The sequence below is a fragment of the Ascaphus truei genome, chromosome 2 (genome assembly GCF_040206685.1).
Source record: "Ascaphus truei isolate aAscTru1 chromosome 2, aAscTru1.hap1, whole genome shotgun sequence".
In the NCBI taxonomy this organism is placed as follows: domain Eukaryota; kingdom Metazoa; phylum Chordata; class Amphibia; order Anura; family Ascaphidae; genus Ascaphus; species Ascaphus truei.
The window spans coordinates 81,443,816-81,456,912 of NC_134484.1; the positions used below are offsets into that span (position 1 = coordinate 81,443,816).

General features: G+C 42.5%; 1 protein-coding gene across 1 annotated transcript in view; it reads left to right on the top strand.

Moving 5' to 3' along the window:
- Window positions 1-6,628: 6,628 nt before the first annotated feature.
- Window positions 6,629-13,097, top strand: part of SLC7A13 (solute carrier family 7 member 13) — a 34,857-nt gene continuing 28,388 nt past the window's right edge. The window contains exon 1 of the mRNA XM_075583010.1: window positions 6,629-7,370. Coding sequence (XP_075439125.1) covers window positions 6,647-7,370 — 724 coding nt within the window. The 5' untranslated portion in view covers window positions 6,629-6,646. The remainder of the gene's footprint in view (window positions 7,371-13,097) is intronic.

Here is a 13,097-nt window from a genome sequence, read left to right on the forward strand (position 1 = left end):
AACTGGAACATTTTATTGTACACTGTAGACGTCACAGCATACACAGCAACCATTAGTTATTCAGGCCTTCACCCTCAGGATGTTTCCCTGGACAATCGCTGCAGGTACAGGGCCACCATAGCTGTCCTTGCTCTTCTCTTACTCCCTGGGGGAGTAAGAGGAATAGTCTCCCGCTGCTCCCCTAAGGGAGGGCACACAGATTGGCAGAGCCCTGCAAAACTGGTTTGGGAAGACTGGCCTCTCTCAAAGGTAGAGGTAACTGAACTAAATCAGGAAGTGCAGCTCATTAAGTACAGGAAAAGCAGGAACCAATCCTGAGTCTCTGAATGGTCAAATGGCTGGTTGCACCGCCTCCCTTATTACTCACTGAAGCTGCATAGGAGTGAGGAAAAACCCATGATTACTCCTGGCAGGCCTGCTTTACTAGGGCTTACTGCCAGGAGGAGGGCAGACTGGTAGCCCAAAACCAGCCAAGACTACATATATATTTACTGTGGTTACTATATTATCTGTTTGGATAGGATTATTATCTAAGGCATCATAAACGTTGGGGGATTTAGTCCACACCGGAATTTAAACTTAAAACTACTAGGAAGACAGAGTAGGACAGGGAGTTACTGGATTTTTGTTTGGGTGATGGGGTTGAGATATGAGAAGCAAGTTGAGTTGATGGCTGCATAATGAAGGAGATTACAGTAGAGAATGGAAAATTAGGAAGAAGGGTTTAGCGGTGCTGTATGCAATGCTTCTCTAAACACTAGGGCAAATAAGGGGTTAAAACCTACCACCACCATCCGAGGGAACTTTCCACCCTCTTCCACTTCCCAGGATCTTACTATAGACCAGCAGCTGTTCTCTGAGCAAGTACAGATTTAGGCTACAAAATAATAGTCTATATATTTACCTTCCTTTATAATCCCTGCCTGTCCACTTCTTCCTCGCTCTGCATAGTTCCTGTTTCCCTGTGTGCTGACCTATGCTGTGCTCCCTCTGTGTCCCTGCTGTATCCTGCTCCTGTGTTTTACCTTTGGATTTCCCTGGATTTGACCCTGCTTGTTCTGGACTACTCGGCTCTCTGTGCCCCTTTGAACCTTGCTACGCTCTCGACCACGCTGCTCTCTGGAACCCTTGGACCTGGCTTTGTACCCAGATGACTCTACTCTCTGGACCCCTTGGACATTGGCACACGGACACGACTATCCCTACGCATACTACTAAAGACGTTGCAAGTATCGCTAACTACTCTTTCTACAGGCCCAGCAACGCTATACCACACTCCGGGCTTGCTCCCATTGCTGTTGGTGTGTAGTGTAATACCTTTCCCACCTCAGTACTGGGGTCTTGCCAGGTCTGCGGATATACAGGCATGACAATTCCCTACTAAGGACTAATACTTACCTAATACTTACCTATCCCTGTTAGTACAGTTGTACCTACCTGGACATCAGTACTCTATCCACTGCTGCAAGGTCTTATCACACTTTTAACCCCTCGTTTTTGTCTAATTGTTTATAATTGTTTATTGTCTATTTTTTATCTTGGCATTTATATTATTAATTACTCCATTAAAAGTTATTTTATCACATTTCCATTATCCAATTAGTTGATTTACTGCAGCATACAGTGCTTTCCTCTTCTACTGCTATATATTACCATTCCTGTTTTTTGCACCATTAACTTCTAATTACTCTATTCTCTTTGATCACTATATGGTAGCTGAGCAAGGAGTGTTTATCTTGTGTATGTATGTCTTTATTTATGTACAGAGACAGTGGGTGGGCGTTCTGGTAAGTGCATCTGCATGGGGCCAAGCATTATGTTTCAGGTGTATAGTATTAGCCACAGAGCTACTCATAGAACATATTGATCTTTCTGGGTTGGTCTTTCAACCCTTTCCCTCCTGAGCTCGCTATACTGTACGAATACTGTATATACCACTAACAAATGGCAGACTTTTTCTCTACTACTGTACAACTAATTTTAATACTTGTAAAATGAAGCTGAGCATGTGTTTTCTCAAACTTAACCTATACCTGAGATCGCACCACACAGGGATATTAAAGACTATTGTCTTGAATTGGATAAGATATTGAAACAGTTGGCAAGATTTTGGTGAGATATATCTAACTTGGAGAATTACATAAAGAATAATCTTATTCCCAGGGACCTTCGAATCAATTTGTTCCCATCATATCAAACACTGTCTGAGGAATTTTATTGGTGTTTGGGACAAAATTTTGACTAAATGTTCCAGCTCACCTAGGAAACCGTCAAGCTACTTAAGGGCCCACTGATACACAAATCAGTTTACCTGTGAAAAAGCATTGCTATGACGCAAAACGATTGGCGGTCGCAGTTCTGACATCATTGCATCAGCGTGTGATATCCAGGGCAAACAGGCCCTGCACTTCCAGCTCCGATTGGTATTGTGGCCAACAGAGCTCATAACAAGTGCGTGCACAGGCGCTACGGAACATACTGTGCTAGTCTGAGAATAATTCCCTAAGGAGAGGAAAATGGATGACACCCTCACCAATATTTCCAGGGATTGTATTGTATGTCTTTATTTATATAGCGCCATTAATGTACATAGCGCTTCACAGTAGTAATACACGTGGTAATCAATTAAATAACAGATAATATAAATAACAGATCATGGGAATAAGTGCTTTAGAAATAAAAGTAACATTAAGGAAGAAGAGTCCCTGCCCCGAGTGTCAATTTATGTGACATTGGAACTTGAGAACTACATCCTTAATCATCATACTTCCCCGGTAGGGTTACCTCTGTATATATGAATGGACATGAAGGGACATAGCATTTGAGCTCCTACGGAACCCTATAACTAGTCTGAGAATACCGTAGATTAGATATTCAGGGACCTCTCTTCCCTTTCCCATGATCTTATCAGGGCTTACTATAGGAAAGCAGCTGTTCTCTGACCAAATATACCTATATACTACACACTAATAGTCTATATACTGTATTTACTGTGGTTACTATATTATTTAGATCCATTAAAGTTAACTTTTATCACGCTTCCATTACTATCAGTTGATTGAGTGCAGCACACAGTACTCTCCTCTTCTGCTGCTATATATCACTATTCTTGTTTTTGCACCATCAACTTCTAATTGCTCTAGTCTCTTTGCTCACTATAGCTGAGAAATAAGCAAACTTACTGTACTGTATATGCATATATAAATTAATCTTCCATTTATCTCAGATGTGTTCACAGATATCTCCCCACGTGCTATATAGATTAGTATTTTGGGAGGTAGATAAGTCAATTAATATTTTAAATGTATTTTCTCTCTTTCTACTCAGGCCTGATTTATTCAATGTAGGAGGGTGGAATATACCTATTCAGCACTCAGGGAAGCGCTAAACATGGAGTTCAGCTATCACTTCCAATCATGCAGAGATTCCTGACTGAGAATGAGGCTTGGTGAAAACCAGGTTCTGTATTGTTTTTTACTCTGGTCAGGGAGAATAAGGATGTGGTTTGCAGTGATTCAAAATGCAGGACGTCAAGGGGGCTCAGATTTTGCCACGCTAAACTCACCCTTCTCTAATCAATAGGCAGACAGAGTATTCTGACAATAGGTAGGGGGGTGGGGAGAGTGAGTGGACTGGGCGCTTCCCAAATATTAATTAATTGGTGTAATTAGTGACACACCTGTTAATACACAAAATAAACCTTACACCAAAAAGTGAATAATAAATATATAGTGTACAAGAGCAGCTCAACTTCCTCTGATGGGACAGTTCCAAGTCCCAGGATGTGGAATTTTCTTTTCTTGGAGTTGAGGAGGAGCGCAGGAAATGGTCGTGATATGCAAAAAATAAAAATATATATATAGTGCAGATGGTAGATCACTGCTAAAAAGATAATCAATAATAGGAATAGAACTCACAAAAATCGTATTGTGTTACTGCATGTCAGAGATCCATCTCTCTCTGACTGGAGCCCTTTGTGTAGCTGGAGACAGGATACCTCTCAGTGGAGTGGTTGATATGCAAATAAAGGAAACCACAATAGTGCATACTATATGAACTATAAAATGTGTATTAGTCACAAATGGTAAAGGAAACTCACATTTTCCATACTCTACGCGTTTCGCACACTGCTTCGTCAGGAGTATAAATCATTTATACTCCTGACGAAGCAGTGTGCGAAACGCATAGAGTTATTGGAGAGAATCTGCACACTGAAGGACTGGCAATCCACTGCTGACACCAGACCCATTTTGGCTTCCCGCCCTCACCCGTGACGCGAAAGCGGAAGTGACGCGACGGCAGAGACTGATGCGGAAATACACTGTGAGGCGCAAGTGAAGCACCGGGTAGCAGCTCTATACTTCACCACCCTTCTATCGGCGGTTCTCTCCACCACCCATCTTATTTATGGAAAATGTGAGTTTCCTTTACCATTTGTGACTAATACACATTTTATAGTTCAAATAGTATGCACTATTGTGGTTTCCTTTATTTGCATATCAACCACTCCACTGAGAGGTATCCTGTCTCCAGCTACACAAAGGGCTCCAGTCAGAGAGAGATGGATCTCTGACATGCAGTAACACAATACGATTTTTGTGAGTTCTATTCCTATTATTGATTATCTTTTTAGCAGTGATCTACCACCTGCACTATATATATATTTTTATTTTTTGCATATCACGACCATTTCCTGCGCTCCTCCTCAACTCCAAGAAAAGAAGACAGAGTATTCTGCCATATGTACAGGCTTCATATGGTACGGGGAATTGTGGCTTGTAACATAGAACTCTGCCTAACATAGAACTCTGGCGCTGAGGTGAGGTTGAGATGAGTGGATTTGTAGTTTCTTCTAATATGCTTTGACCTCAGGAAAGGAGAAAAGAAAAAGACAAAACATGCAGGGAACCTGCAATGGTGTATTACCCAAGGGATAACAAGATAGAATAAAGAAGGAGCAATTTATTGTTAAAATAACAAGGTTAAAAAACAATGGAAAACAATTAATACAATTAATACACATACATTGAATATAATAAAATGAATGATAGACAAGTGCCTAAGCACTATCCGTACTCTTGTGATTTGGAACTTGGTCCAACAATTCCGTTCTTTGCTCCGCCTGGTCTAAAATTGAAAACCTACTCACCACAGGTAAGTAGTATAAAAGCACTTGGGTTTAGTGGTCTTGGCCGTTGATCTCACTGTTCGCCTGGAGATATAGCCGTCTCTGCTGCCGGGGATCCTATTTAGTGTTCCTGCATGCGCTGCTTCCTGGATTACACGCGATCCTCCCGGCGTGATGACGTCACCCGTATTGGTCCTCGGCTACGGTGGCTCAGCGGTACCAGCAAACCATCCAACGCGTTTCAAAAGTCCAAATAATGTCTTTCTTCGTCAGGGATAAGACATTATTTGGACTTTCGAAACGCGTTGGATGGTTTGCTGGTACCGCTGAGCCACCGTAGCCGAGGACCAATACGGGTGACGTCATCACGCCGGGAGGATCGCGTGTAATCCAGGAAGCAGCGCATGCAGGAACACTAAATAGGATCCCCGGCAGCATAGACGGCTATATCACCAGGCAAACAGTGAGATCAACGGCCAAGACCACTAAACCCAAGTGCTTTTATACTACTTACCTGTGGTGAGTAGGTTTTCAATTTTAGACCAGGCGGAGCAAAGAACGGAATTGTTGGACCAAGTTCCAAATCACAAGAGTACGGATAGTGCTTAGGCACTTGTCTATCATTCATTTTATTATATTCAATGTATGTGTATTAATTGTATTAATTGTTTTCCATGGTTTTTTAACCTTGTTATTTTAACAATAAATTGCTCCTTCTTTATTCTATCTTGTTATCCCTTGGGTAATACACCATTGCAGGTTCCCTGCATGTTTTGTCTTTTTCTTTTCTCCTTTCCTGAGGTCAAAGCATATTAGAAGAAACTACAAATCCACTCATCTCAACCTCACCTCAGCGCCAGAAAAGATCATTTCCAGCCTTCAATCCAATTCTGGGTAGAAGATACCAGAACTATCTTTTCAAGGCAGCTCCAGGACTACCTATTGGACTCTGTATCTAAGGTTTTTTATGATCTGTTATTGTCATTTGCACTAGCGCTGATTACACACCTATCATTTCACCTATAACATAGAACTCTGCCTAACATAGAACTCTGCCTAAATTACTCAGGAATTTCAACACAAGTTAACCATTTATAAGCATTGTTAGTTGAGGATCGTATTGTTAGTCATCATTTAATATGCCAATCATTCTTGGGAGATGTTTAAAACTTGTCTGTTTAAAACTTGTCATCTGGCTGTTTATCCAAAGACAAGAACAAATTTACCCACAGGTAAACCATAAAGAAATACCAGCAATCATTTAGAAGTAGAAAGTAATCAAGCGTGGTGTTAAAGTTATATAAATAAAAATAAGAAACACAAGGTGTACTTTTTATGCAAAGCACATGAAACATGATGATGTTTGTTTATAGGTTAATACGTGATACGTTACATCAGCACTATTTGATGAACAAGTAGCATCACTGCAGTGAATCTGATCCAAAATAAAAAGTCAGTTCATGAACAAAGTTAATAGACGTTCTGACACCTAAGTTACAAACAAGAACAAACTCAAACATGCTGAAAACAGAAGCTGCCACACCAGAGAGAGAAAGAAATTATGGAAACGAAAAAGTTCACCTGAAAAGAACTTTAGGTGTTTTTGATGGTGTGAGCTTCATCATTGGCAGCATTGTAGGTGCAGGCATTTTTGTGTCTCCTACAGGTGTGCTGAAATATGCTCGTCTTAATGTTGGTGTGGCATTATGCATATGGGCTGCTTGTGGAGTCTTAGCTATGCTGGGTGCCCTCTGCTATGCAGAGTTGGGTGCTGCATTACCATATGCTGGTGGTCAATACTATCATGTAAAGAGAGGACTTGGATCCCTACCTGCTTTCATATTCATCTGGACTTTAACGATATTTCTAAGGCCTGCATCCAATGCAGCACGAGCCCTGATATTTGCAGAATATGTCACTCAGCCATTTTACTCTGGATGTCCTACACCAGTGCTGCTCAAGAAAATATTAGCGCTTGCAGTCCTCTGGGTTTTGGGAATCATAAATACCAAGAGTGTCAGAATGGCTACTTGGGTTCAGAATATATTTACAGTACTGAAGATGATAGCCTTGAGCATCATTGTTATTTATGGCCTCATTGTACTTGGAGGAGGGAAACAGGATTTAGATCACTTTAAGAATGCATTCAGCTCAGAACTTCCAAATGTAGCACAAACGGCAGAATCTTTCTTCCAAGGTTCATATGCATATGGAGGGTGGAGCTCCTTAAATTATATGGCTGGTATGTATATATTTTTCTTATTTTCAAAATACACCTTAAAAAATTAACTGTAGTGTTGAAGAACATAATTCTCATACAAATCATTTGAATGGTTTCCATGTTTAGATATGCTTCTTTTCATTTCTTGTTTATCTGTTTTGTCTTCTACTTCTCTCCTTTTCATAATGTTTGGAGAAATTGAATGACAACAACTAATGCTGTATCTATAATTTACATTCACCTGGGGGAATTAAAACAAAATACTATCAAATATTGAAAGTAGTCTATAACTATTAATATTTAAGAAAAAATAAAAGACGACAACTAAATTAAAATGACAAATCTGATAAATGAATTTACGCTTTTAATTTGGTAAAATAAACTAGCCACTGCTCAGGGTTTCATCTATTTAGAACAAAGCAATTGCTGATAAGATTGAAGGGGCTTGCAACTAGCTAATATCCATTTGGTCTCTAATATCACCACTGGTTAAAATAAATAAAATTACTAATAATGTCCTTCAGCATGGAGACAGTTTAACTATCTGAATAAAATGCATCTGAAATGTATCAGCAATACATTTTAGAGCTTCAATTTAAAAATAATAAAAGAGTACAAACTCTCCATTAATTGACACTTTCATAATATAGACGTATATGAGTGGAATGGAGGATGGAAGGATACAGAAATAATGGGAGATGAGGACTGGAGGGGAAGGGGAAAATAGGAAGTTACAATAATACAATAAGTACTGTATGTGTGGCCCATGCAGATATTTGCTGCAGTAGAAGTTGATCAAATTAAACAGTTCCGGACACTTTGTATGATCGTATAGTGTTGTTCAAAATATATATATGCAGCACTGTTTCCCCCCCTCTCTGGGAGATTGTACAGCCTTAACTACATGTATGTGGTGCACTACCTGTTTGGTGCAGGAGATACTGAGCTGTCTGCGGTAGAGTAGAGACTTGGACAGGCGTGGGTTCTCATTCTGTAGTTCTTTCTCTGGTGTTCAGCACCTCCAGGCGTAGTGGGTACCAGGGTATATGGAAATCAGCCCCCACTATTGCATTCTTATCCCTCCTGCCCAAGAACTGATACTCAGACAGGAGTGTATAGTAGAACAAGGATCTTTATTGGTATACATCACAGGCATCCACTGCAGTTCTCCCTACATTGGAGTAGAGTCGTGGAAGTCCCAGACTTCTAGATGGTGCAGGCCCTGGTCTTCAGGCCTTGCTGGCTGAGCCTGATGTTCCCTCAGTCCAAAGACTTAAGGTGAGCATACTCATCCTGGCATGGGAGATACTCATAGCTCCTATCTTCCTCTCTTTATCGGAGCAGGTAGCAGACTGACTAGTTTTGCTACTCCCACTTGGAAGACTCAAGAAGTGGTGGGCTCATGGACTATACCTATCCCTGATAGGCTTCCATCACTCACAAGAGGGGTATAAGGGGGGTCAAGAGCCCATAGATTTAACCGTTACTGTCTGCAGCTAACAGGACTTACATAACAGGAATAACAGGGGAAAGAAAGGTACTATGGGACATATCCTATTACACTCTCCCCTGGGTGAAAATCCCACCTTCTCGCTTGGGGTCCAAATTTGGTGCACCATCCGTCATTCTGAAACCTGCAAAATGACACAAAGTTAGCACAAAATTAATACTGTACATACCAGCAGATGATACATTACAAAAAAAAACATATCATCCACTGACTACAGTGATGACATACATTAAACTTATCCCAACAGAGTGTGGAGCTATTTATAATACCTGGGATCTGGCTTCTGGACAGGCCGTCCCTCGAAATCCTCCACCCAAACAGAGTATACCGTAGGGGCACCTGCTTGTTGGCAAACTTCCACTCTATCCATATTATATAATATATAAATGTCCCTATGAGCCATTCCCTCATGTTTGCACAAATATTGGACGCAGTTATGAATTCCTTATAACTGGTCTTGGCTTGGAGATAATCTGTGACCGCTAGCTTTAGCCACTCGTGTCGGTGATCCTCTATCTCCTGCATTATATTCTCAGGGACATAAGGAAACTTATAACCGTGGGACTACCGGTACCTATTTGTTATGGCCCGATCAGCCCTGCTTAACTTTAGAACCTTCCGACCAGCCGGGTAGTACCCAGAATCCTGGATCCTTAGGGTTTACCCTTTGGCGCAAAATAGAAGGGCCCTTAGGTATACGGACACCTAACTTAATTTTTCCTTCTCTCTTACGGAGAGCCTCCTCCGACTCCTCTAGAGAAAAGGCACCCTCTTCCCACCAATGGTTAACTATGGGGCCATTAATTAGTACAAACCTTGTATACATAATTTCAGGGGCTTAACCCTGGAACATGGGATCCCACCATTTACGGATCTTCTGGGATAATGATTCAGAACCCGCACTAGCAGGTCTGGCACGCACACGTGAAAATGCACTTGAGGGAACAAACGGTGAGGATGATACTGATTCCTCTGATACTTGGGACTGAGATCCCGAGGACCTCCTAAACTAGTGATATGATCCTTGTAGGCGGACGCTCACAGAGCTATGCAAGGGAGACTGGTTATGGTGAAATTAAATAAGGCTTTTATTGCGCCTGTTTGCTTAAGATCAGGAAACTATCCAAACCAGGGGTAAACAAAGCTTCTATTCACTTGTGAATATTTCTAGTGAAATACTATGCAGTCCACAACTCCCTTTAGATAAGTATGTCTCCCAGCCCCAAACATATATCATGAAATGAGCAGATATAAAAAGTCTTATAAATGAAAGTCTTATCTGTTCCTTGTGGTTTGAATGGAAAATCTTCCCTGTTCCTGGTTGCTACCTTTTCTTCAGGGTTTGTCAGCATTCAGGTTTAGAAGTTTCCCCTGTGTCTTGCAAGCAGCCTCTTCTGGTAGACTCAAGACGTCTGTCCCCATGTCAGTCTCACAAGTTGTGAGAGTCAGGGACCAATCTCACTTCCTGTCTCAAGGGCAGGCTTTTCTAAGCAACCTAATCAGGCAGGTGGTGTTTGTTAATTGACTACCAGCAGTTAACCACCACACTGCTGGATTAGAGGCATATTTCCTGAACAGGGATAACTCCCCTGTTGCATACCTCCCCTGTTTGTGGGAAGCTCAGGCTGGCCACAGCCACTCTCATCCTTCCACTCTCATTCTAGATATCTCTGTGACTTGAATTAGAGTGGATGGAGGAAGAGAACCCTCAGTCCCGCTGGGATCGGAGTCCTTTCTCCAGTTCATTCGTTTCTCCTCCCGAAGGTGCTTGAGATCAGCACTAAGTCGCTCGAGGAGGACTTTTTCTAAGTACAGTCTTTTTGCTACGTGTGCGGTCATGAGATTTCCCTCACGTCGGGTGCTCATCTTATTGTAGGCAGACTGTATGGCAGCAGTTGCAGAGCATTTAAAAACAGCCCTTTTCCCACTCAATGGGGTTGCTAGTTCAGCCTCTTTGGGATTAAGTTGCAATTCCACACCCACTTCCAGAGAATGTCCCATATTTTCAGCTTCATCAGCTAAGGATTCTTCTGGTTTTAATTCAGCACGTGTACCTTCTTTTATTGCCTGTTGGGCGGCTGAAGGTTTTGCTAGTGCTTGTTTAGGTGGTTCAAATTTAGCAACCTTGTCTTTCAGACGAGCGGTATTCCCAGCTCTCGCTGTACCCTTACCTTCATAGGTTTTTGTGGCTGTAGGATACTGACGCTTAGTCAAGGTCAATACTTGTCCTTGTAGAACTTTCATCTCATCCGCGAGAGATCCCTGTTTTTTGAGTGCGTCTTGCAAGTCTCTTATCAGGGAATTTATCTGCACACTTTGCTTTCTCTGAGCTTGCTTCCACATTTGTATTGCATTGTGAAGTACAGTTACTTGTTTTAGTTTCTGGACCTTCTTGTGCTCCCTTTTGTGGGTCACCTGGGTTCTAAGCGAGGCCTCTAGCGATGCTTTGGTGACGCTCAGGGTAGCCTTCAGTTTCTCATGCTGCTTTGCAGGGATATACTGGGTAATCAGACGTTCCTGCAGCACTTGAATTTCTTTAACAGCCTGCAGATTGTCTTCCTGCAGAGTTCCCTGCTTCTTCTCGGCCTTCTCGAGGTGCGTACGCAGACCTTGCAGTTGGTTCTGCAGTTGGTGCTCTGCTTCAAACTTCTCACCTTCCAAAAGTCTATTTATTTCTTTAAGCTCGTGCAGCTTTTCATTCTTTTCCTTGACGTCGTCTGTCAAATTAAAATTTTCTTCTTCCAGTTTTAAGTTTTCTCTTTTTAATCTTAAATGTTGTCCTTTTTCAGTCTCTGTACTATTCAGGGCCTCCTTGCAGTCCTCCTTTCATTTACGCACATCTGCTTTGAGAATGACAGTCTCCTGGCATGAGACTTCCTTCTCTAGGTTGAGGGTCTGAAGCTCGTTCGGAGAGACTTTGAGATCTGTCTTAAGATTGACAATCGTTTCTTTAGAAATGTCCAGCTCCTTAATAAAAGAGGTCACCGACCTGGAAGTGCCTATTGAACCACTGACCTACCTGCTGGCGGCACCACTGAAAGACATTGTCCGACCAGTCAGGAAATTGATATCCTTCATTATTACTGCGGCTCGTTGCTGTATTGCGGCCTCCTGGAGGAAAACAACTACGCCGGCACTGGGAATGATTAGAAAAAGAGTCGACGAGGTGATGATCATGGAATGGCTCACCGCCATCGTTCGACAAAAACTGCCGGCTTATGAGGAAATCTGGGACCCATGGTCCTCCAAAACTAGGGCCAGACAGCCAATCCCTGCGCCCCAAAGCCCGGACATCCCTCCATAGGTGATCAACCAATGCTCTATAGCTCATACCCCCAGACAGTCAGACGCCCCCCCCCCACCCCATTCCCCCCTCTCTTCTCCCCCCCTTCCCACCCTCTCAGTCCCCCTCCCCTCTGCCTTCCCTCTCTGAAGGCTTCCCCCCCCTTTTCTACGGACAATGGCGGTTGTCTTTCTGCTCCCCCCCCGAAAAAAACTGTGGATTGGAAAATGTTAGGCGTTTTAGCACAATACCACTGTATGTTTAACTGAATGCCTAATAAAATTGTTTGGAAAAAAAAAAAAAAAGAAATGTCCAGCTCCTCAGTGAGACTGTGTAGTTCCTTTCTGGAAACTTCCAGGTCTGTGCGGCAGCTGTTGGTCTCATGATGTGAGGCATCCAGTGCTCTGCGGAGTGTCTGAACCTCTTTCTGAGATACGTCCACCTCTGTCCGGACCTCCTGTTGACCTCCTGTTGTGAGGCATTCAGCTCTATGCGAAGAGTGTGAACCTCTTGCTGAAAGACTGTCATCTGCTCTAGTGCCTCCTCATACTTCCGCTTCAGCTTAGTCAACATTTTATCAGATTGGCTTTGCTTTTCATCCATGGCAGAAATAGTAGCGTTTGCAGTATCTAGCTCAGTCTTGAGATCGTCCAATTCTGTCCTGGCCAAAGAGTAAATTGTGAGCACATCTTTCTGTAGCCTCACGTTTTTTTTCTGTAGCTCTGTGTATCCATCTTTCTTTTGTTTCAATTGTTCACGGAGCATATCACAGTCATGCCTGGCATTTTTCAGGGCATCCTCAGGGCTGGTCAAGGGATCGTCACTCACTGGTTCTGGCTCCACTTCCCTGGGATGGTTGGTTGAGGGTTCCTCACTGTTGGCACCGGACAGACACTTCTTTGGGGTACACGACTTCTGCCTTGGGCCCTCTGGATATTCGGTTAACCGCGGGACG